At 40.0% G+C, this 25,383-nt stretch overlaps 1 protein-coding gene across 3 annotated transcripts in view; it reads left to right on the top strand.

The window, feature by feature from the left end:
• UBR1 (ubiquitin protein ligase E3 component n-recognin 1) overlaps window positions 1-25,383 on the top strand; it is a 135,456-nt gene that overhangs the window by 106,090 nt on the left and 3,983 nt on the right. For 2 of the 3 annotated variants that reach the window (XM_081829489.1, XM_081829491.1), the window contains 7 exons: window positions 3,683-3,833; window positions 10,664-10,751; window positions 12,162-12,295; window positions 14,637-14,745; window positions 15,889-15,945; window positions 18,360-18,437; window positions 24,481-24,651. In XM_081829489.1, coding sequence (XP_081685615.1) covers window positions 3,683-3,833; window positions 10,664-10,751; window positions 12,162-12,295; window positions 14,637-14,745; window positions 15,889-15,945; window positions 18,360-18,437; window positions 24,481-24,651 — 788 coding nt within the window. The remainder of the gene's footprint in view (window positions 1-3,682; window positions 3,834-10,663; window positions 10,752-12,161; window positions 12,296-14,636; window positions 14,746-15,888; window positions 15,946-18,359; window positions 18,438-24,480; window positions 24,652-25,383) is intronic. The other variant, XM_081829490.1, reaches the window with a different exon arrangement.

Raw genomic sequence — 25,383 nt, 5'->3', positions numbered from 1 at the left:
CTCTCTCTTTGCTTAGAGGACCCCTTTCAATATTTCTTGTAGGGCTGGTTTTGTGTTTGCAAATTCCTTTAGTTTTTGTTTGTCCTGGAAGCTTTTTATCTCTCCTTCTATTTTCAGTGACAGCCTAGCTGGATATAGTATTCTTGGCTGCATATTTTTCTCATTTAGTGCTCTGAATATATCATGCCAGTCCTTTCTGGCCTGCCAGGTCTCTGTGGATAGGTCTGCTACCAATCTAATGTTTCTACCATAATAGGTTATAGACCTCTTGTCCCGAGCTGTTTTCAGGATTTTCTCTTTGAGACTTGTGAGTTTTACTATTAGATGTCGGGGTATTGACCTATTTTGAAGGGGGTTCTCTGTGCCTCCTGGATTTTTTTTTTTTTTAAAGATTATTTATTTATTTATTTATTTGACAGAGAGAGACACAGCGAGAGAGGGAACACAAGCAGGGGGAGTGGGAGAGGGAGAAGCAGGCTTCCCGCTGAGCAGGGAGCCCGATGTGGGGCTCGATCCCAGGACCCTGGGATCATGACCTGAGCCGAAGGCAGACGCTTAACGACTGAGCCACCCAGGTGCCCCGCCACCTGGATTTTGATGCCTGTTTCCTTCCCCAAATTAGGGAAGTTCTCTGCTATAATTTGCTCCAGTATACCTTCTGCCCCTCTCTCTCTTTCTTCTTCTTCTGGGATCCCAGTTATTCTAATATTGTTTCGCTGTATGGTATCAGTTATCTCTTGAATTCTCCCCTCGTGATCCAGTAGTTGTTTATCTCTTTCTCAGCTTCTTTGTTCTCCATCATTTGGTCTGCTATATCACTAATTCTGTCTTCTGCCTCATTTATCCTAGCGGTTAGAGCCTCCATTTTTTATTGCACCTCATTAACAGTCTTTTTGATTTCGACTTGGTTAGATTTTAGTTCTTCTATTTCTCCAGAAAGGGATTCTCTAGTATCTTCCATGCTTTTTTTCAAGCCCAGCTAGTATCTTTATAATTGTCATTCTGAACTCTAGTTCCGACATCTTACTAATGTCCATATTGATTAGGTCCCTGGCAGTTGGTACTGCCTCTTGTTCTTTTTTTTGAGGTGAGTTTTTCCATCTTGTCATTTTGCGCAGAATAGATGAATGAGAGAACAAAATGCTAAAAGGGTAACAACAACCCCAGAAAAATATACACTAAACAAATCAGAAGAGACCCGAAACCGGGGGGAAAAGAAAGGGAAAAAAAAGAAAAGAAAAGAATATGATCAGGCTGGTGAATAGAACAGAGCCACACACTAGATTTTGGGTATATTTTGGTCTGTTAGAAGAAATTGTCTCCCAAAATTTTTAGGAAAGAAAAACATATATATACAAAAATAAGGGTAAGTACAATGAAGGGATGAAATATGACTGTAAAGATGAAAATTAAAAAAGATTTTAAAACAGGAATTGTTGGGGTGCCTGGGTGGCTCAGTCATTAAGTGTCTGCCTTCGGCTCAGGTCATGATCCCAGGGTCCTGGGATTGAGCCCCACATCAGGCTCCCTGCTCTGCGGGAAGCCTGCTTCTCCCTCTCCCACTCCTCCTGCTTGTGTACCCTCTCTCCCTGTGTTTCTCTCTGTCAAATAAATAAATAAAATCTTAAAAAAAAAAAATTAACTTTGAAAGACTAAAGAATCATTGGGGAAAAAGCCATGAATTCTATGTGCTGTATTCCCCTAGTGCTGAAGTTCTGCTGTTCTCATTGATCGGTAAACTTGGTCTTGGCTGACTGTTCTTGCTTATCTTCTAGGGGAGGGGCCTGTTGCAGTGATTCTCAAATGTCTTTGTCCGAGGCAGAATTGCAGTGCCCTTGCCTGGGGCCAGGCTAAGTAATCTGCTCGGGTTTGCTCTTGTAGCTTTTGTTCCCTGAAAGCTTTCCTTACAGCTTTGGAGGATGAGAAGAAAAATGGCGGCCTCCCAGTCTCCACCCTGGAGGAGCCAAGAGCTCAGGGCCTCACTCCTCAGTGCGCTGCCAGAGAAAAGCAGTTAATCATTCCTTTCTCCCTGGTCTCTGGCCGCACTCCGTGCGCTCACCCACCCGGTGATTGAGCGTTTCTATCTCTGGCACACGACCCCGTTTGGAGTCTCCAAACCCAGGAGAACTGCACCACTCCTCCCCGGGGGAGGAAGGGTAGTCTCCCCGGAGCTGCTGCTTGTTGGGTCCCTGCTCAAAGAGCAGTGGCCCGACTGTGCTGCGGATCACAGTTTATGGCAACCCTGAGCTGAGAGCCCACTCCTCAGCTCCATCTTTGCAGCCAGCTTCCCGGCTCCGATACCTGGGAACTCTGCCACGCTCAGGCCCCCCCTTCCTGTGACCCCAAGGGTCCTGAGACCACACTGTCCCAGCGAGGGTTCCACCCCCCCTGCACCCCCCCACACCCTCCCCACCCTGCTTAGCCACCAGAGTGACGTCCCTCAGCCGAGCGAACTTCTAAAAGTTCTGATTTTGTGCTCTGCTGCTCTGTCACTTGCTGGTAGCCGGCTGACGGAGGCTCCCTCCCCCAGTGGTCTATCTTCCCGTATATTGCCTCGGATTCGCTTCTCCGCACATCCTACCTTCCAGAAAGTGGTCGCTTTTCTGTTCATAGAATTGCTGCTATTCTTTTCTTCAATCTCCTGTTGAGTTTGTAGGTGTTCTGAATGGTTTGATAACTATCTAGCTAAATTCCTGGGACCAGACGAAATTTAGGTCTCCTACTCCTCCACCATCTTGCTCTTCCCCCTCCAAGCAGACTTTTTCTAAATAAATATTATGCTTTCCTCCTCCACCTTTTTCTTGTTTACATTATAAGCAGTAAATGACAGTGTGAGCTATATTAAAATCATTGATTATTTGGTGTTGGGGACCAGGCCATTGACACATCTAGGCTTCCCCCAAACACCTATGGATGGGTGGCAACTGTTTTGTGAGTTTCTTCTTTTTTTTTTTTAAGATTTTTTATTTATTCATTTGAGAGAGAGACAAATGGAGCACAAGCAGGCGAGGCAGAGGGAGAGGGAGAAGCGGGCTCCCAGCTCAGCGGGAGGATCCGGGGATCATGACCTGAGCCAAAGACAGACATTTAACCATCTGAGCCATCCAAGCGCCCTTGTTCTGTGAGTTTCTTGCAGAGGTTTTTCCTCCCTGCAGTGACTTCATTCCTTCAAAATGAGTTCTCTAGAGAGATCATTGATGAGGTTAGGAGCATGGAGTTTGTGGATACGGGTTAGCCAGTATTCTCCATCCCTCATTGCCCAGGACTCTGCCCAGTGGTTGTCACTCCTGTCTTTTGGAATCTTTGGGGAAACTTTGAAAAGAATGCCAGTAACTGCTCCCTATACCCTGAGATTCTGATTTGATTGGACTGGCCTGTGAATCAGTGTTATTTTAAGAGCTCCCCAAGTTATTGTATTGTTGAATCTTCTGAGCCACAGACAGGATTGAGACCACTACCTAGAACAAGAAGTTTCAGCAAAGGGATAACCTGTTTGGTGATGACTTTTGTTCTCCATTTACGGTACACTATATTCTAAGATATTCTGTTGAATAATTAGGAAAAATATGGTGGTTATAAAAAGCACACACAAACACACTGCAATATCTGATACATTTAGTTATAAGATTAGCACATGCTGATCTTTGTTGTCACCCATGTTGATGTCCATTTTCTCTCACAGGTCGGTGCTGTGTTAGCATTTCCATCCTTGTATTGGGATGACACTGTTGATCTGCAGCCTTCGTCAATTAGTTCTTCCTATAACCACCTTTATCTCTTCCATTTGATCACTATGGCACACATGCTTCAGATCCTTCTTACCATAGACACAGGTAAAGCTCCCATCACTTGTTAACTGTAAATAATATTTACCCATGGTTTATTGGCAAAATTAATTATTGTGATTAATCATATATATATGCATATATATATATATTTCTAAGTTGTATGTTATATCTCTTGTTGAATGATCTTTATAGATGTTTCTTTATAGATGCTATTTAAATAAAAAGTCAGAAGAGCTGTGAAAGGAATAATTAGCTAAACCACTTGATTCTCTAACTTGTGGCTGCTCTCCAAATATACAGGGAAACCATTTGGACCTGCTGTACCCTTTTTCAGATTTCCTAATTTCAGTGTTGGGGATTAGTGTCTCCAATATTTGCCCCTACCTCAATACTTTCAGTCTTTTGATAAGCCTGTTTTTGAAACCATTCTTGATTCCTCCAGCTAGAATGATAACGTCATGGAATTATGATGTAGTTATTCTCTTAGACTCTGCTCTTAGTTGAAAGCAAGGTCTGCTTCCTAGGTATCAGTGATCAAGAAGGGCTCCTGAAAATTCAGGTAATTTAGAAAACAGATAATTAAAGTGACTTTAGAACAATGCCTAGCAAAACTAAATATGCATTTATTCTTTGACTTACCAACCCCACTTCTAAGAATCTATCCCAAAGCTATACTGGCAAAAATATGAAAGGATATATGCACATTGTGGTATTATTTGGAATAACAAAAACCCCAGAGATTGGTTGAATATCCTTTGGTATATGCATATAATGGAATGTTCTGCAGCTGTAAAAAGGAATGAGCAAGATCTACTGAAGAAGTAATCCCTAGGAGATACTTATTAAGTGAAAAAAGTGGGGTACAGAACAGTAGTTGTAGTATAATATCTTTGTATAAGGTATTCTAGGTATATGTATGCATATATATGCTTACATATATTCATATTTACTTACATTTTTTATAAATGAAACAATAGAAGTATAAGCCAAAAACTGAAGAGTTGCCTCTAGGAAAGGTAGAGAGTCAGAGATTTGAGCGAAGACTCTGTGAATGTCTTTTTAACATAGGTTTTTGTTTTTGTTTTTGTTTTAAGATTTTATTTATTTAGGGGTGCCTGGGTGGCTCAGTCGTTAAGCATCTGCCTTCAGCTCAGGTCATGATCCCAGAGGCCTGGGATCAAACCCCACATTGGGCTCCCTGCTCCATAGGAAGCCTGCTTCTCCCTCTCCTCCTGCTTGTGTTCCCTCTCTTGCTGTGCCTCTCTGTCAAATAAATAAATAAAATCTTAAAAATATATACATATTTTATTTATTTATTTGAGAGAGAGAGCACACAAGCGCAGGAAGGGGCAGAGGGAGAGGGACAAGCAGGCTCCCCACTGAGCAGGGAGCACTACATGGGGCTCAATCCCAGGACCCCAGGATCATGACCTGAGCCAAAGGCAGACGCTTAACCGACTGAGCCACCCAGGCGTCCCTAAAACACGGTATTTCAACTGTATTTCCCTAATAGGATCTATTCTAACCATAAAAGAACTAGCAAAAAAAAATCATTAAACTGAATTCATATTAGTGGTACAAATGGTATTAGGTACTAGTATTGTTATTTTGAAATTAATTTAGGTAATTTTCAGGATAAACCAAGTAAGTGTTTGTGTTAATGTCACTGGGACCCAAGATTTTCAATGTAGGAAGGAGGAGACATAAGAATAAATTCAGAACTGTGCATTCTGAAGTATGCTTCAAGTAATAGATATTCTTATTGAAAAATAATTAACTGAGGGTACTCATTTAAAATAAAGCATATCAAGGACACCTGGCTGGCTCAATTGTAAGAGCATGCAACTCTTGGTCATGAGTTCCAGCCCCACATTGGGTGTAGAGGTTACTTAAATAAATAAAACTTAAAAAATAAAATAAAATAAAGGGGTACCTGGTGGCTCAGTCGGTTAAGCATCTGCCTTCAGCTCAGGTCATGATCCCAGGGTCCTGGGATTGAGCCCCGCATCAGGCTCCCTGTTGAGCAGGGAGTCTGCTTCTCCCTCTGCCCCTCCCCCTGTTAGTGCTCTCTCTCTCTCAAATAAATAAAATCTTTTAAAAAAATAATTAAAGCATATCAGAGGGGAGGTGAGTGGGGGGAATGGGTGAAATAGGTGAAGGGGATTAAAAGTACACATATAAGGAGCACTGAATAATGATGTATAGAATGGCTGACTCATTGTATTGTACACCTGGAACTAATCTAACACTATGTTAACTATATTGGAATTAAAATGAAAAACCTTTAAAAAAAGAATAAATTCAGAAAAGTTAAGTAAAACCCAATAATTTCCCAGCCAGAATTCTAGCAAGTTATTATGTGGATATCAACAAATTAATTCTAAAGTTTATATGAAAAGGAGAAAGATCCAGAATAGCCAACTCAGTACTGAAGCAGAAGAACAAAGTCAGAGGACTGACATTACCTGACTTCAAGACTTACTATAAAGCTACTGGAATCAAGGCAGTGAAAAAACAGACCAAAAGATTAATGGACCAGAATAGAGAGCCCAAAAAACCTATACATGTCAATACAGTTAACTGTATTGTGTAACTTTGATTAAGGAGCAAAGACAAATGGAGCCAAGATAGCCTGATTTTCAACAAACGTTGCTGTAACAGCTGGACACCCACACATAAGACAGAGACACAGATCTTACAACCTTTGTAAAAGTTAACTGAAAATGGGGATGCCTGGGTGGCGCAGTCGGTTAAGCGTCTGCCTTCGGCTCAGGTCATGATCCCAGGGTCCTGGGATTGAGTCCTGCAGCAGGCTCCTTGCTTAGCAGGGAACCTGCTTCTCCCTCTGCCTGCCGCTTCCCCTGCTTGTGCGCTTGCTCTCTATCTCTCTCTGATAAATAAATAAAAATCTTTAAAAAAAAGTTAACTAAAAATGGTTCATTAAAAAAAAAATGGTTGGGGCGTCTGGGTGGCTCAGTTGGTTAAGCCACTGCCTTCGGCTCAGGTCATGATCCTGGAGTCCCGGGATCGAGTCCCACATCAGGATCCCTGCTCAGCAGGGAGTCTGCTTCTCCCTCTGACCCTCCTCCCTCTCATGCTGTCTCTCATTCTCTCTCTCACAAATAAATCTTAAAAAAAAAAAAAAATGGTTGATAGGCCTGAATGTAAAACACAAAACTATATAAAACTATTAGAAGTTAGTGTAGGAGAAAACCTAGATGACCTTGAGGTGTGCCAGTGACTTTTTAGATACAAAGCCAAAGGTACAGTCCATTAAAGAAGTAATTGATAAACTGGACTTCATTACAATTAAAAACTTCTGCTCTGCAAAAGACAATGTTGAGAATAAAAAGATAAGCCACAAACTAAGAGAAAATATTTGCAAAAGACACATGTGATTAACTGTTCTATAAAATATACAGTTAACAATTCAACAATAAGAAAATAACCTGATTAAAAATAAGTAAAAGACACCTCACCAAAGAAGATCTGCAGATGGCAAGTAAGCTTATGAAAAGATGTTCAATATCATAAGTCATTAGGGAATTACAAATTAAAACAAGATATCACTATGCACCTATTAGAATAGTTAAAATCCAGGGCGCCTGGGTGGCTCAGTCGTTAAGTGTCTGCCTTCGGCTCAGGTTGTGATCCCAGGGTCCTGGGATCGGGCCCCGCATTGGGCTCCCTGCTCCGCGGGAAGCCTGCTTCTCCCTCTCCCACTCCCCCTGCTTGTGTTCCTGCTCTCGCTGTCTCTCTCTCTGTCAAATAAATAAATCTTTAAAAAAAAAAAAAAGAATAGTTAAAATCCAAAACACTGACAACACTGAGTACTGGTGAGGATGTAGAATAACATGAATTCTCATTTTCATTGCTGAAAGGAAGGAATTCCATGCCATTTTGAGATACAGTTTGGCACTTTCTTACAAAGCTAAACATACTCCTACTGTATGATGCAGCAGTCATGCTCTGTGGTATCTACCCAAATGAACTGAAAACCTATGTCCATACAGAAGCCTACACACAGATGTTTATAGCAGCTTTATTCATAATTTCCAAAATTTCGAAGCAACCGCATGTTCTTCAGTGGGTGAATGAATAAATAAACTGTGGTACATCCAGACAATGGAATATTCTTCAGCACAAAAAGAAACAAGCATTCAAACAATGAAGAGGCATGGAGGAAGCTTAAATGTGTATTACTTCATGAAAGAAGCAGATCTGAAAAGGCTGCATGCTATATGATTCCAACTACAATTGACCCTTGAATGACACAGGTCTGAACTGAGATGGTCTACTTATATGGGTTTTTTTTTTTCAATAAATGCAGTATAGTACTATAAATGTATTTTATGATTTTCTTAATAAATTTTCTTTTCTCTAGCTTATTTTATTGTAAGAATACAGTATACAACATACAAAATAGGGCTCCTAGGTGGCTCAGTCGGTTACGCATCTGCCTTCAGCTCAGGTCATGATCCCAGTGTCCTGGGATCGAGCCCTGCATCAGACTCCCTGCTCAGTGGGGAGTCTGCTTCTCCGTCTCCCTCTGCCTGCTGCTCATCTGCTTGTGCTCTCTCTCTCTCTGGCAAATAAATAAAATCTTTAAAAAAATAAAATAAAAAATAACATACAAAATATACAACATGTAGCATATATATATAAAATACATATATAAAATATGTTTTAATTGACTAGATATGTTATCAGTAAGGCTTCCAGTCAACAGTAGGCTGTTGGTAAGGTCTTTAGAGCGTCAAAAGATAATAGGTAGATTTTTTACTGTGCCAGGGGTCGGCACCCTTAGCCCCCGGTGTTGTTCAAGGGTCACCTGTATATGACATTCTGGAAAAGGCAAAGCTTTGAAGACAGTAAAAATATACATGATTGCAAGAAGTTAGGGGAGAGAGATGGGTGAATAGGCAGAGCACAGAGGATTTTTAGGGCAGTGAAACTACTCTGTATGATACTATAATAGTGGATACATGTTACTATGTATCTGTGAAAACCAATAGAATGTACAGCACCAGGAATGAACCCTAATGGTAACTGTGGACTTTGGATGATAATAATGTATCAGTATAGGTTCATTGATTGTAACAAATGTACCACTCTGGTGCTAGGTGTCCATAGTCACAGATGATGATGGATTTGTGGGGACAGCAAGTGTATGGGAACTCTGTAATTTCCACTGAGCTCTGTAATGAACCTAAAACTGCTTTAAAAAATAAAGTTTATTAAAAAAAATAAAGTTTATTAATTTAAAAAAATCTTGTTACATGGGTGTTTGCATTTATCAAAACTCATCAAATGGTACTTTTAATATTTGTGTATTTCATTGCATATAAAATTTACCTCAATCATGTACAAATATTGAACTCTTATATTTAAATTTGAAATATCAATATGATAATATATTTTAATCTTTTTTAAAAAGGGGCGCCTGGGTGGCTCAGTCCGTTAAACGTCTGCCTTTGGCTCAGGTCATGATCCCAGGTCCTGGGAACTAGCCCCGCTTCGGGCTCTCTGCTCAGTGGGGAGCCTGCTTCTCCCTCTTCCTCTGCTGTTTTACTGCTTGTGCTCTGTGTCTGTCTCTCTCTCTGTCAAATAAATAAATAAAATGTTTTTTTAAAAATAAACTAGCCATTTATATCCTTTAAAAAAAAATAAAAAATAAATTTAAAAAGTATGTATTTCCTAAAGAGACCCTAATTGGAAAGGAGAAAAACTAGCAATATCCAACCAAAGTAAGAACGGGGTAATTTTAATTGTTGTCTTTCAGATGAATTAATGTATATTTTTAAAAAGCATTTTTGAAGCAAGAGAGTGCTGTTCAAATGGGATGTAACCATCTGTCACATTGAACTACAAGGTTGACATTTTTATCCCCATTTTAATATAATAAAACTGAAGTTCACAGAACTTAAGTGGCTTACCCAGAGTTTTAACTACTCTGTTGGGTGAGTTAGCAATTGCTGGAAGGGTTTAGGATGGTTTCCTTAAGGATAGATTAATGGAGGAAAATTACCTTACAAGGTTTTTAAATTTTTATTTATTTATTTATTTATTTAAAGATTTTATTTATTTGACAGAGAGAGACAACAGCGAGAGAGGGAACACAAGCAGGGGGAGTAGGAGAGGGAGAAGCAGGCTTCCCGTGGAGCAGGGAGCCCGATGTGGGACTCGATCCCAGGACCTTGGGATCATGACCTGAGCCGAAGGCAGACGCTTAACGACTGAGCCACCCAGGCGCCCCGCAAGGTTCTTTTTAATGTGTTTCATTGCTTGAGCATGAAGGCAGGACAGCAACCTACTTCCCTTTCTAGAGTCTGAATTTCTACCTGTTAGCTAAGACTCCTAGGAACCCAGAGCAGATGACCACTAATTTCTTTACCTGGTCATATTACAGTGAGATAAATATTTATTTTTTAAAGATTTATTTATTTGAGAGAGGGAGAGAGAGAATCTCAAGCAGACTCCCTGCTGAGCATGGAGCCTGATGCAGCACTCGACCCAGGGCTCGACCTTATGACCCTTAAGATCACAACCTGAGCCAAAACCAAGAGTTGGACACTTGACCAACTGTGCCACTCAGGCACCTCTGAGATAAATATTTATTAAATATCCATGTGATTCTGCCCTATTTGTTTCTTCACCTAATATACTGATAAAGTTTACCTAACAGTTCTAATATTTAAAATCAGCTATTTATCCATTCATAAAAAATAAAATAAGATCAGCTATTTAGATTGAGAACAAGGAAAAGAACCTCAGTTGAGTTGACATTGTTTATTATCCTGGAACCATGAAATTGAGGTGTAATTATAAATTGAATAGCAAATTCATAGATTCATCTTTCAGAATTTCTTTTTCAGATCTTCCCCTTGCTCAGGTTCAAGAAGAGAGTGAAGAGGCTCGTTCTGCATCTTCTTTCTTGGCAGAAGTTTCTCAATATACAAATGGGTGAGTAGCAGCCCATTAGTCCAACCTATTTGACTGTTGTTTTAATAATTCTACCTTTTAGTTCAGTTGTTTGGCAGAATAACTTTTGAATCATTTTAATTCCAGTTTTTAAAAATTAGTTGAGGGCTTTTGAAATAACAGGTACCCATTTGTTTGTTTCTGAGACTGAAACAAGTTTGGATACATCTTTACTCTTGTAAATTTTTCTGGGAACATTGGCAAAAAATGATAGAATTTTAACAAATGTCAGCATTTAGAATTTAAATAAATGTAGAAAATAGAAAATAGGTCATCCTTTTAAAGCAATCTATACAGTTGATGCACTTTACTAAATAGAGATTTTTTGTTTTTTTTTTTTAAAGATTTTATTTATTTATTTGACAGAGAGAGACACAGCGAGAGAGGGAACACAAGCAGGGGGAGTAGGAGAGGGAGAAGCAGGCTCCCCACAGAGCAGGGAGCCCGATGCGGGACTTGATCCCAGGACCCTGGGACCATGACCCGAGCCGAAGGCAGTCGCTTAACCAACTGAGCCACCCAGGCGCCCTAAATAGAGGTTTTTTAAGACTGTTCTCTAACATGTGAAATACCTTGGCAGCGCAGAAGCTAAAACCAAAAATATAATAGGAGTGCCCTGCTGAGCTCCACTTGCTACCACACTCTCTCATCTTTGTTTTCACCTTCTTCACCATTTTTTATTTAGTTGGGTTTTCTGTTTCATTTTGGTTTTTCGTTTAGGCACTGAAGGTTGTCGGGGGGGGTTGCAGAAGAGAGAGAGAAAAAGAGTGTGTGTGTGTGTGTGTGTGTGTGTTACTAGACTTTATTTTTTAGAGCTCTTTTAGGGTTACAGAAAAATTGAACAGAAAGTACAAAGCATTCCCGTTTACTCCCTCCCCTCACAGGTTTCTCCTGTGATTAACATCTTGCATTAGTAGATTTGTTAAAGATGACAAACAAGTATCAATACATTGTTATTAACTAAAGTCTATAGTTTACATTAGGGTTCACTTTTTGTGTGGTAGCATTATAAGTATCATATAGAATAGTTTCATTGCCCTGTGAATCACCAATTTGAATACAGAAATCAAGAAAGTATTAATTTTTTTTTAGCTAACTTAACTCCTTTGGTTAGTTATTGATAAATATATCTGATTCACATTTCATCGTAAGGGTTAGGAAAATGAAGATAATAGTTATTTGCCTTAAAAATCTACATGGTAAAAGATGCAAGGTCTGTGGTTTTCTTTAGGAAACTTAGAAGATTTAAAGACAGAAGCTACTGCCAGTTAAATATTTTGTATTAAATGGATAAAAAATATTTAAATATTTAGCTGTGTTTTTAAAGGGGGATGTGTCTAGAGTTTTAGTCTGATCAGTATTCTGTTCTATTCTGGAATTATTTCCCCCCAGCTGCATTGGATGTGGTGTTCCTGGCTGGTATTTGTGGGTCTCATTGAAGAATGGCATCACCCCTTACCTTCGCTGTGCTGCACTGTTTTTCCACTATTTACTTGGAGTAACTCCACCTGAAGAACTGCTTACCAGTAAGTAGGAAAATGAAATCTCAAAGTAGCAAATAAGGGATTTTTTTTTCTTTATCTTCAGCCTCAAAAATATAAGGTGGGGACAGGCAAGAACCACTTCTCTATTCCCTATCTTTTTCATCAGCGTTCACTCCCGACATGTGTGCCTCTGCCTGGTGTAGGTTAAAGGTGAGACCAAAAATGAGATTAGCCTCATAAATATGCAAAACCTACTCATGGCTCCTATCTATGTATAGTTTATGTACTTAAGCTTATAAGATGTCTGCACACACAATATAACTGAAAGGATATGCAGAAAATTAGAAATATTGGTTACCTTTAGGGAAGAGAATGTTTTGGCTAAGTAGGAGGAAAACTTTATTGTATACTCTGTTATTTGAATTTTGAACATATGATTATTACAAAAGAACTAAAATGCTGCTAGGAGAGGCCTGTTGGAACAAACCCAGGACACGTATATCTGAGTAACAATCATTTCCTTTCTTCTTTACTTGCCTTAAATCTAGATCAAAGTAGACAAGTCTTCCTTGTGGCTTTGTATGGGTAAAAATCTGAACGTTTGTATGATTTGGAAGCGTCACCAAAATTGTTCAGAGTCTTGCTTTTGTCCTTTGAGATTAAGCTGAATGGGTCAGCTTTACTGGCTATCACCTTCTTTATCTTGAACTTAGTTCAGTAGGGCTTATTTGATCTAGGTTTGTTCTGATTCTATATACAGGCATACCTTGTTTTATTGTGCATCACTTTATTGTGCTTTGCAGATACTGTGTTTTTTACAGATTGGAAGTTTGTGGCAAGCCTGTGGCAAGCAAGTCTGTCAGCACCATTTTTCCAACAGCATTTGCTCACTTCATGTCTGTGCCACATTTTGATTATTCTTGCAATATTTCAAATTTTTTCATTATTATATTTATTAGGGTGATCTGTGGTGATTGATTATGACTGGCTGAAAGCTCAGATGATGGTTAGCATTTTTTTTAGCAGTATTTTTAATTAAGGTCTGTACATTGTTGTTTTAGACCTAATGCTCTTGCACACTAAATAGACTACAATCTAGGGGCACCTGGGTGGCTCAGTCATTAAGCATCTGCCTTCGGCTCAGGTCATGATCCCAGGGTCCTGGGATCGAGCCCCACATCGTCCTGCTCCACAGGAAGCCTGCTTCTCCCTCCCCCACTACCCCTGCTTGTGTTCCCTCTCTCGCTGTGTCTCTCTCTGTTAAATAAATAAATAAAAATCTTAAAAAAAAAAAAAAAGACTACAATCTAGTAGAAACATAACTTTAATATGCCCTGGTAAACCAGAAATTCACTTGACTTGCTTCACTCCGATACTAGCTTTATTGTGGCAGTCTGGAACTGAACCCGCAATTATCTCCACAGTATGCCTATAAATGGGGGGCTACTTTCCAAGTAGTTGTCTGTACAGATGTGTTGTTTGCATTTTTAGAAAATCATGTATTAATTTATCTAGTCGGTGCTGTAATACAACAGTGAGTAAGATTAAGTCTTTTACTGGGAGGAGACTAAATGTATACAAACAGATAAATGTATGTAATACAACGTCAAGTGGTGATAAGTGCTACCAAGAAAAATAAAGCAGGTCGTGGGGATAGAGAGTGCTGGGCTGGAGTAATACTTTTAGTAGATAGTCATAGAAGACTTCTCTTTGAGGACACTTTGAGCAAAGAGATGTTGAAATAAAGATGGGGTTGAACTGGACAGAGAGTTAAAGGAAGAGTATTCCTAAGCAGAAGGAACACTAAATGCAAAGGCTTTGTTTGACATCATCAAAGAATAGTAAAGAGATGAGTGTAGCTGAAGCATAATGAGAGGACGAGGGTGGTAGGAGATGAGGTTCAAGAGGCAGCCAGGGGCAGATCATGTAGGGCCTTTATGTGTTTTGATAAGGACTTTGTGTTTTTTCCCTTTTGGTGGTGTGACATTGGAGAAACCTCATCAGGAGAATGAATCAGATTTGTGTTTTGAAAGAATCACTGTGTCTTATTTGTCACCCAGTTTTATAGAGTATAGAAATGAACATAAACAGGGACGCCTGGGTGGCTCAGTTGGTTAAGCGACTGCCTTCGGCTCAGGTCATGATCCTGGAGTCCTGGGATCGAGTCCCACATCGGGCTCCCTGCTGAGCAGGGAGTCTGCTTCTCCCTCTGACCCTCCCCTCTCTCATGTGTGTGCTCTCTCTCACTCATTCTCTCTCTCTCAAATAAATAAAATCTTAAAAAAAAAAAAAAGAAATGAACATAAACAATGAAGAAATTCTATTCACAGGTTGACCAGATAAGAATAATGTGCTTATTAAATGTATTTTTATTCTCTTGCAGATCCTGCAGAAGGAGAGTACAGTGCACTCTGTAGCTATCTATCTTTACCCACAAATTTGTTCCTGCTTTTTCAGGAATATTGGGATACTGTAAGACCCCTCCTCCAGAGGTACTGTGAGGGCAAAATATCATTGTTGGGTCATTATACAGTTTGGAAATTTTAAATTAAAATTATTTGCTAAGCTTTTAGATTGATTAGATTTGATTAAAGTGGGTAACAAAAATATAGGAGATTCCTAATTCACACACTCAACGAATTAGACATAAGTCCAGCAGCCATGGGCAGCTGGACTTTGTACTTGTCCCACCGTGATTACCATTCCTTGTACTACTCTTCCCTGCAGCTGCCATTTCTTGCCAGTATCCACCATTGACCCCAGCCCCTGGGCTCTAATAACACCACAATTTCCTTTTGTTCCTCCAGCCTGGGAGAGGTGGTGGCTTCCTGTTATTGGCTAATCTTTGGGTCACCTTGCTTTTTTCTCTCCTTCTGTCAGCCCTTGGATTGGATTTGCAGCCCTTCTGCCACGTTTATTACCAATTCCTGGTATTAAATTCCATCTTCAGAATGGTTTCTGTTTTTCTAGCAAGACTTTGATTGATTAACCCTTTAAAAAAGAGATGAATAGGGGTGCCTGAGTGGCTCAGTCGGTTAAGCATCTGCCTTCGGCTCAGGTCATGATCCCAGGGTCCTGGGATCGAGCCCCGCATTGGGCTCCCTGCTCAGTCAGGGAGTCTGCTTCTCCCTCTTCTCCCTGCCTGTGCTCTCCCTCGCTATCTCTGTCTCCTCAAATAAATAAATAAAATCTTAAAATAAATAAAAATAAAAAAGATGAATAAAAGAAAGGGGGAAAATAAATAGGCAGACACAAAAACGAAGGGAAGAAAAGCAAAGGGGTAAGATGTGAGATAGAAGTCTAGCTGAGGGCAGGCGCCTGGGTGGCTCAGTTGGTTAAGCGACTGCCTAAGGCTCAGGTCATGATCCTGGAGTCCCGGGATCGAGTCCCGCATCGGGCTCCCTGCTCAGCAGGGAGTCTGCTTCTCCCTCTGACCCTCCTCCCTCTCATGCTCTCTGTCTCTCATTCTCTCTCTCTCAAATAAATAAATTAAAAAAATCTTTAAAAAAAAAAAAAGTCTAGCTGAGGGAACATGGAAAGAAGGGACAGAAAGATTTGGAGTGGGTGGCTCATTGATGAACATTGCGCTGAAGTTGTGATGACCTGTTTGCTTTTCTCTTGGCTCCCCCATATAGGTGGTGTGCAGATCCTGCATTACTAAACTGTTTGAAGCAGAAAAGCACCGTAGTCAGGTTGGTTTTACTTCTCAATCCTCCCCTCCCCCTCAACCATCTACAGGTTGTGTTTCCAAAAGTAGTTGGTTTGTGGAACATGCTTTCCAGTCTGTCTTCTTCATTCTCACTCAGTACATTGTTTCCTACGTTTCTGTTAGGTCTTTGCCAGAAATTGGATTCTTCCTACAGTTGATTTTTTTCTTGGAGTGGCTATCCTTTCCCTCTTAAATTGTTTGACCCCACCAGCTCCTCTTCCTTAAGCTCGTACATGCTTTTTTTTTTTTTTTAAGATTTTATTCATTTATTTGACAGAGAGAGACACAGCGAGAGAGGAAACACAAGCAGGGGGAGTGGGAGAGGGAGAATCAGGCTCCGTACGGAGCAGGGAGCCCAATGTGGGACTCGATCCCAGGACCCTGGGATCATGACCTGAGCCGAAGGCAGACGCTTAACAACTGAGCCACCCAGGCGCCCCTCGTACATGCTTATTAAAAGGCACAGGAGGAGATGGCATCTTGGAGCTGCCGGTTTATTAAAATCAGAAAGTAGTAACAGTATTCCTGTACACCACTTTTTTCCTTTTGAGAATAGAGTAAGGTATAAATAGAACTATTCCCTCTTCCCCTTCCCTTCCGATATGTATACTTAGAGATGACCCAACAAAACTGTTCTTCAGCCCTCCTATCTCCCTTAAGTTATGTCTCAATCAAAATCCACCTCTCCCTCAAAGACAAATTCAAATGTGACCTCCTCCTGCAAGTCTGCTCTAGTAATATCCTCTCAGCTGTGTGTGTGCATGTGTGCCTGCCAGCGCCACAAAGCACTAAACAGTAAACTCACCAGGGACCAGACTGCATGCTTATTTTCTTTGTATCCTCTCCTGGGCCTGCTTTCTGTTATGTATGTGTCTGATTTTTATTCCAGTTGAATTGCATCAGTAAACAAGCAGAGCAATTGACCCCCAACCTTAAATGCTAACATCAGTACCATTTTTCCATGGCTAAAGCAAACATTGTGACACAATGTGCATTTGCCACCTTCTCTTCTCATCTTTCTTACCCCTTGAACTAACTTCCCCTTTACTGTAAATGTACATATGCTACCTACTCCTAACCCAACTTTAGTGATTTAGAGATTATAGATCCGGCTTTTATAACTTAAATACAGTAGTATTCACATCACCAAGAAAAGAAAGAGAGAAAAGTTTAAAAGATGAGTACTTATTTTAAAACTGTTAATCTCACACAGTTTTCCCTTTATTTCAGTTCATTGTGTGCCTTTTAGAGAACTACTATTTCCTCAGCATGGTGCTAAAATACTTAAGGAGAGTTAAAAGACCTAACACAGCTTTTTGGTCATGGGTAATTTACAACCTAATTATGTACATAAACTAAATACATAAAATAGTATATGGAATATATTGTTAATGCTATAGAAATTTAAAGAGTAAAAGATTCTTAATGATGCAAAGTTAGTCTTAGAGGAGATAATTTTTAGCTGAACTTAGAAGGAATTATAGAATTTAAGTTGATCTGGGAGGCGCCTGAGTGGCTCAGTCTGTTAAGCATCTGCCTTTGGCTCAGGTCATGATCTTGGGGTCCTGGGATCAAGCCCCGCATCAGGCTTTCCCTGCTCAGCAGCATGTCTGCTTCTCCTTCTGCCTCTGTGATCTCTCTTGCTTTCACTCTCTCTCAAATAAAAAAATAATAATAATTAAAAAAAAGAATTTAAGTTAATTGGGGTTTGAGGATAGAATTTCCACATGATTGAGATGATGTTCCCAGGGCATGCATGCAAGGCTTTTATTGTATCTGTATTGTGTCGTAAGAATGAATAATAATATTTGCAAACATGTTTTCAAGTACTAAATGTATTATGTTCCACTTCAATATCTTATTGAGTCTTCAACAGCTGTGAGGTTCCTCCATACTATTATTTATATTTAACATTTCTTAAATCAGCATGAGTCTTTGTATTTCTCTCTCCCCACCATCTGAAAAATGTGTTATTAAATTGATGGTATGCCTTATGGCTGAGAAAGTATAATATGTCCATCCTCTATTTACAGACCAGGAAATACAGGCTAGGGTTCAGTGACTTGTCAGATATCAGAGAATTTAGGATTTGTAGCGAGGTCTGTCTGATTTCAAAGGCTGTGTTCTTTGTATTACCTTCCTAGCCATCATGGAAATCTAGCTAGAACAATTTAGTCTTAGGAAATAGTGGAAGTTGAGTTTGGAAAGGAAACCAGATGATGGAAGATTTGAAATTCTAGGCTGAAAAACTTGGATTTAATGTAGTCAACAGGAGGAATTACTGTGGGTTTCAAGTATGGATCCTTTTGTTATTTTTAAAATACTCTTTACTTGGTCAATTTTTGGCATGGGCTTATTTACTCAGAAGTAAAATTGTCTTTTAAATTACATTTCTAGATACCCTAGAAAAAGAAATAGTTTGATAGAGCTTCCTGATGACTATAGCTGTCTCCTAAATCAAGCTTCTCATTTCAGGTAAGAAGAAATATATTTCTAAAAAATTTTTAAGCTTGCAGTTGGTATGCACCACCACTAGTAGACTTTTTTAAAGTGACCACAAAGCATCCTTTACAACAGTGATTGTCAATTTCTTTCTTATTATTGAGGTGAGAACCATAAAACAAATAATTAATGATGATAAAGTATACAATTTAGTGCTATTTAGTGTATTCACAGTGTTGTGCAACCACCACCTCTCTCTGGTTTCAAAACTTTTTCACCATGCCAGAGAAACACCTTGTATCCACTAAGTAATTGCTCCCCATTTCCCTCTTTCCCGATCCCCTGGTAAGCAATAATCTGCTTCCTGTCTCTGTGGATCTGCCTACTCTGGATATATCCTATAAAAGGAGTCATATAACATATGACCTTTTGTGTCTGGCTTCTTTCACTTAGTATAGCTTTTGAGGTCATCCAAAGTTGTAGCATGTATTCAGTCCTTTGTTGGCTAAGTAATATTCCACTGTAGGGACACCTGGCTGGCTTAGTCGGTGGATCATGCAGCTCTTGATCTTAGGGTTGTGAGTTTGAGCCCCATGTTAGGTGTAGAGATTACTTAAAAATAAAATCTTAAAAATAACAATGATAATATTCCATTGTATGTATATACCAGAGTTTGTTTATTCGTTTATCTATTGATGAGCATTTAAACATCTTCTCATGTGCTTGTTGGACATTTGTATATGTTCTTTGGAGAAATGTCTGTTCAAGTCCTTTGTCCATCTTGTAATTGGACTGTCTGTTTTGTTGTTGAGTTGTAAGAGTTCTTTATATTGAAGGGGAGGAAAGAGGGTCAGAGTGTCCTTTTTGCACCTGCTGTTTCTTAGGTAACTTTAATTCAAAATAATCTGTATGCCAAAGTGGCATATTTTGGGGTGGCCTCTTCTCTTCTCTTTCAGTATATTCTGGATATTCAGCCCTTATCAGATTTTTATTTTGCAAATATTTTCTCCCATTCTATAGGTTGTGTTTTCATATTCTTCATAATGTTTTCAATACATAAAAGTTCATTTATCTATTTTTTTGTTTGTTTCTTGTGCTTTTGGTGTCAAAACTAAGACTTCATTGCCAAATCTGAGGTCATGAAGATTTACCCCTTTGTTTTCTTTCAATAGTTTTGTAGTTTTAGCTCTATATTTAGACTGTGGATTTGTTTTTTAAGATTTGATTTATTTATTAGAGAGAAAAAGCACAAGCAGGGGGGAGCGGGAGAGGGAGAAAGAAGCAGGCTCCCCGCTGAGCAGGGAGCCTGATGTGGGCTCGATTCCAGGACCCTGAGGTGAAGGCAGAGGCTTAACCGAATGAGCCACCCAGGCACCCCTACACTGTGGATTTGTTTGAGTTAATTTTTGGAATGAGACAGGAGGTCCGACTTCATTCTTTCTTTCATGTGGTTTCCAGTTATTCCAGCACCATTTTTTAAAAGACTTTGTTCCCTCATTGGATAATCTCAGCACCAACATTGAAAATCAGTTTGTCATAGATGTTTGGGTTTCTTTCTAAAGTCTATTCTATTGGTCTATATGTCTATCCTTATGCTAACACCACACTTTTAAATTACCATAGCTTTGTAGTAAGTTTTGAAATTTAACCTGTCAGCCTTCCAACTTTTTCTTTTTCAGTGTTGCTTTGACTGTGAATAGGCCATACTTTTCTGCTTCTTTGTAAGCTCTGTTAGTTTTGTTGAGAATTGGACATTTTGATTATTGTAGTAGCTCTTTAAATCAGATTCTACCCCCTCCCCAAGAATTGCCACCATTGCTTGATAAAGGCTACAGGTGTCTCTTCAGTGACTTTTCCAAACTCTTTTTTGCAAAGACTGTATTTCGTATTGTGTGTTCACCGAAGTCTCTGTTCCATTATCTCTGCAGTCAGCCAGTGAACTGACAGATTTCCTTAAATTTCTGGATCCAGTAAGAAAAGTGAAGAGAAGAAGAAAATATAAAGAATATTCTGTCTCTTTAAATTCCCTCTACCATCACTGCCAAGAAAGTCACTTCAGCCCATAGGGGTTGAAACAATGGCCAGTCTCTGCATCAGCCCTTCAGTGAGCTGCCAGGCAGAACTAAACACACAACCATGATTTTTGAGGCCAATGTCTCTATTACCCATCCTGGCACCAGCAAGCCACCACCCCCATAGCTACCTGCTATAGGGCTGGGGGATAGGAGGTGGTAGCCACTACACAGAAAGCCAAAATTCATTGAAATTTTCCAGCCTCTTCGTTAAGCACTGCTGTGGATGCTGCAAATGTTCACCTAGATTCCAAATTCCAAAATAGTTGTTTCAGACAGTTCTTGCCAGATCAACAGTTGTATTGGTAAAGGAAACAATTCCTGGAGCTCATAACTCTACCATCTTATAGGATATCTCCCCTCAACTTTTTTTTAAAGCTACAGGAGCCTTTTTTTTTTTTCTTTTAGCATTCTAAGAATCATCATTTATTCATGTATCTTTAAACAGTGTTTTACGTGTAGAATTGTGGTCAGTACATCCATCCACTGAAATAACACTGTTCTCAACTTCATAAACAAGTAGTTCTCTTAGAAATATCTTTTATACATATCTCTTTAGCACCATTTTATGTACATTACAGTGAGGTGACCATATCCTCACTGAAATAACACTGAAGAACCCTTTTTCTCCCAAGCAAAATCTTATATGGAATCCCATAGTAACAGTAAAACAGGTAATAGCATTGTGGCTCAAGTTTAAGCCTGGGTACTAGAGAGAATAGTACACCTCCTTAGCCTTTTCTGATGCTGTGTTCCCCCCTACCTCAATCAAATTAAACACCACACTAAAGCAGTGTTTCTCAGACTTTCTTTCATCTTCTTCTTCCCTTTCACTGATTACTTTCAAATAAAAAAAAATCTGGATGATGACTAATAAGTACAATAAACAAGTTACATTATATTCATTACTAATATCATGTATGAATTACCTGTTAGTTGCTTTTGTAAGAAAACAGCATGAGCTTAAACACATGATTCTATATGCTAAAGTGATATCCTATAAAGTTAACAGTTTACACTTACCTTGCTATAATATGATGTAGGTTATTCAAATAACATAAATTCATGAGCTGCACACCACCAATATAATGTCCCTGAATGGAGAAATTATATTCATACCCACCTTAGCCATTGGTGTGTGAATATTTCATATTTGAATCACAATGCATCATGTCTTAAAAATAATAGGCTCAAATTACTATTGATGCAATTATGTATCCTTGACACTGAGGTGGCATCACACCACCACCCATAGCAAATCATTAATAATGATGACATATTAGCAGTAACTTGTAATTAAAAGGCAAGAATCTGGGGCGCCTGGGCGGCTCAGTTGTTAAGCGTCTGCCTTCGGCTCAGGTCATGATCCCAGAGTCCTGGGATCGAGTCCCGCATCGGGCTCCCTGCTCTGCGGGAAGCCTGCTTCTCCTTCTCCCACTCCCCCTGCTTGTGTTCCCTCTCTCGCTGTGTCTCTCTCTGTCAAATAAATAAATAAAATCTTTAAAAAAAAATTAAAAAAAATAAAAGGCAAGAATCTCAGCAGTCTGAAAATCAAAACCTATTCAAGACTTCATTGATGATATACTGGTAATACAGCATCTCTTCCCCAAATTGCAGGAATTCCAAAGCTCAGTTAGGAGTTTTGTAATATTAAGTAAGCATCGTACAGCAGCCAAACTTCTTAATAAACTTAATTAGAGCTCTCAGAAAACATAAATAACTCTTAAATTTTGCTTTAAGGGTACCAGTTAGTAATTCTAATGAACTGCCTTGGCGTACAAAGTGACTATTGTAGTCCTTAGTCATATGTTAAATAACTTGCTGTCATTTGAAGGGGCAAAGAAAGGGATTGCAGTTTATCATCATTTTGAGGGTTTGAAGAGCCCTTATGTGGCCCATTCTGAGAATCACTGCCCTACAGAAGTCTAAGGAAATTCTCCTATTCTGTTATAACCATTGCTTTGAACCCTGAAGCCGGGGAGTTTAACGGGCCCAGCAGGGGCTTGGGCAGCCCATACTCCCGCCTCTGTTACAAGATAGAATTGGTCTTGGTGTTAGTTCCCTTGCTGTTTGTCCCATGCAGATTAAGTTCAGCCACCTAAAGAAATGGCTGAGCCATTTACCTTGCAGCCCTTAAAACGTGAGCTAGATGGGGGCACCTGGGTGGCTCAGTCGTTAAGCCTCTGCCTTCGGCTCATGTCATGATCCCAGGGATCGAGCCCTGCATCGGGCTCCCTGCTCTGTGGGAAGCCTGCTTCTCCCTCTCCCACTCCCCCTGCTTGTGTTCCCTCTCTCGCTATGTCTCTGTCTGTCAAATAAATAAATAAAATCTTAAAAAAAAAAAAAAACATGAGCTAGAGGATTTCAGAGATTGCATCCAGCTCTGAATTCCATGATTCTCCTATTTTTAGGGCTGTATTGCAATCCCAGTGAATAGATGTTATCTTCCCAGGATTAAAGAGTATCACTGTGGGCTCCTAGGAGGATCTGAGAAGAGTGTTAGTCATTAATCACAGTGAAGAGCCCCTTGGATGATATTACTACATACTGGTTTCAAGTAAAGTGAAAATAAATCTTATGATCTCTTCCAGTTTTATTGTCACCACCAGTTTCCATTAAGACTGAGCCATTTCTACTGTAGGAGGGTAAGCTGCCCAGTTACTATACTTTAGGTATCACCCCTATTTTCCTCTATAGGATATTAGTGACTAGGACTCAGCCATCCTGTGCGAAAAGTGAAAGATTTTGGCTTTATCCAAAAAGAGCTAAAATTATGTTCTTCCCCCTGGAAGTGAAAATAGCCTCCTCATCTCCAGGAGATAGGCGTGGAATACCTACGCACAGGGTCCTTCTGCTCCTATGTGGACAGTGATTTTCTTATCTTACCTGAGAAACAAGGGATCAGAGAATAAACCGTTAATACCTTACTGGAGATGGAGATTCTTTTGGTGCTCTTTCTTCTGACCCCATTATAAGCCACATTGGATCTCAACTTAGTGGTTGCATTTATTTATTACTCCCCAAATAAAGGAATTCTTGATGTTTCTAATATGTCCATTATAAGGCAGAGAGAGGAGTGTAGAAAGCTTCTTTTTTAAAAGATAGCCACTATCGCTTTAATTCAGAGAGTGATACCCCTCTTTGAGGGGCATTATAGCAAGGCTGTAGCATACTACTGTGTAAAATGGTACATCTCAGTGTACTACTTGGTTCAATTCAAGCAAGTCAATTCTGTCACTTTTTCCTTCCTAAAGACTTGCTTTGTTTCCCAGATAGAGGTGTATGAACTCTAAGACTACAGTCTTTCATTTCAACCCTAAAGATCTCAATACTTATAATGGACAGGAAATGTGTCTAAACCCTTACTGCACATTTGTGATTAAAAAAAAAAGTACACCTAACAGGGTCATATTCCTCTAATATTGAGGACTTTAAGCTTGACTAAACCAGTCCAGAGGAGGGAGTTGACTATAAATTGGTCATGTCAGATGAAGACTAGATTCTATCAAAGTATCTCAATCTCAAGGCATATTTAATTGCCAAACTATGGGAATTATCAGGACACTGTATATTTAATAATACGTTTTCTTACTGTGGATTAATCAGGAGATTTTTTTTTGTTAAGGCCTTATTAAAGGGGAATGATCTAATTAAATGTTTTCTTGTGTTTTGGGCTGCCTGGGTGGCTCAGTTCATTAGGCATCCGACTCTTGATTTCAGCTCAGGTCATGATGTCAGGGTTGTGAGATGGGGCCCTGCGTCGGGCTCTGCAATAGGCATGGAGCCTGCTCTCCACGCTGGGCATGGAACCTGCGTGGAATTCTCTCTTTCTCTCTCCCTCTCTGAATGAATGAATGAATGAGTGAATGAATTAATGAATTTCTTGTGTTTTAAGAGCTTTCTTTGCTGCAAAGCAGCCAGTGATGAACACAATTCATTGCTAACTGGATATATCATGCTTTTATTGTTTCTCCACCATACTGAATGTTTTCTTCCCCTTTGAGGTGCCCACGGTCTGCAGATGATGAGCGAAAGCACCCTGTCCTCTGTCTTTTCTGTGGAGCCATACTGTGTTCTCAGAACATTTGCTGCCAAGAAATTGTGAATGGGGAAGAGGTTGGAGCTTGCATTTTTCATGCACTTCATTGTGGAGCTGGAGTCTGCATTTTCTTAAAGTGAGTAGTGAGTGTTCTGGAAGCTTATAATGAACTTAAGGAATCTGGATCCAATCTGGAGGCTATTATGGTGGGACACTATGTTGATAGGAAATGGTCTATCAGAAGTTAGAGTATAGACCGGTTATTCACATGAAATTGCATTTGAGAAGATACTACAGAATTACAGAATAAGCTGGGGTGGAGCAAGATGGTGGAGGAGTAGGAGACCTGGATTTCGTCTGGTCTCAGGAATTCAGCTGGTTAGGGATCAAACCATTCTGAACACCTACAAACTCAACAGGAGATCAAAGAAAAGAATAGCAACAACTCTGAACGGAAAAGCGACCACTTTCTGGAAGGTAGGACGTGCGGAGAAGTGAATCCGAGGCGATATTTGGGAGGATAGACGGCGGGGGAGGGGCCTCCGTCGGCCGCTTCTGGCAAGTGATAGAGCCGCGGAGCACAAAATCGGAACTTTTAGAAGTCTGCTCCGCTGAGGGACGTCGCTCCGGTGGCTAAGTTGGGGGTGGAACCCTCACGGGACAGTGTGGTCTCAGGACCCTCAGGGTCACAGAAAGACGGGGGTGCCTGAGTGCGGCAGAGCTCCCAGGTATCGGAGCGGGGAAGCCGGCTGCAGAGACGGAGCTGAGGCGCGGGCTCTCAGCTCAGGGTTGTCATAAACCGTGATCCGCGGCACAGTCGGGCCACTGCTCCTCCAGCAGGGACCCAACAAGTGGCAGATCCGGGGAG

Source organism: Leptonychotes weddellii, chromosome 9, assembly GCF_054177405.1.
Source record: "Leptonychotes weddellii isolate Sample4059 chromosome 9, ASM5417740v2, whole genome shotgun sequence".
NCBI classification, from domain to species: domain Eukaryota; kingdom Metazoa; phylum Chordata; class Mammalia; order Carnivora; family Phocidae; genus Leptonychotes; species Leptonychotes weddellii.
The sequence above is the reverse complement of the archived record's forward strand: the minus strand, read 5'-3'. Positions and strand labels throughout refer to the sequence as shown.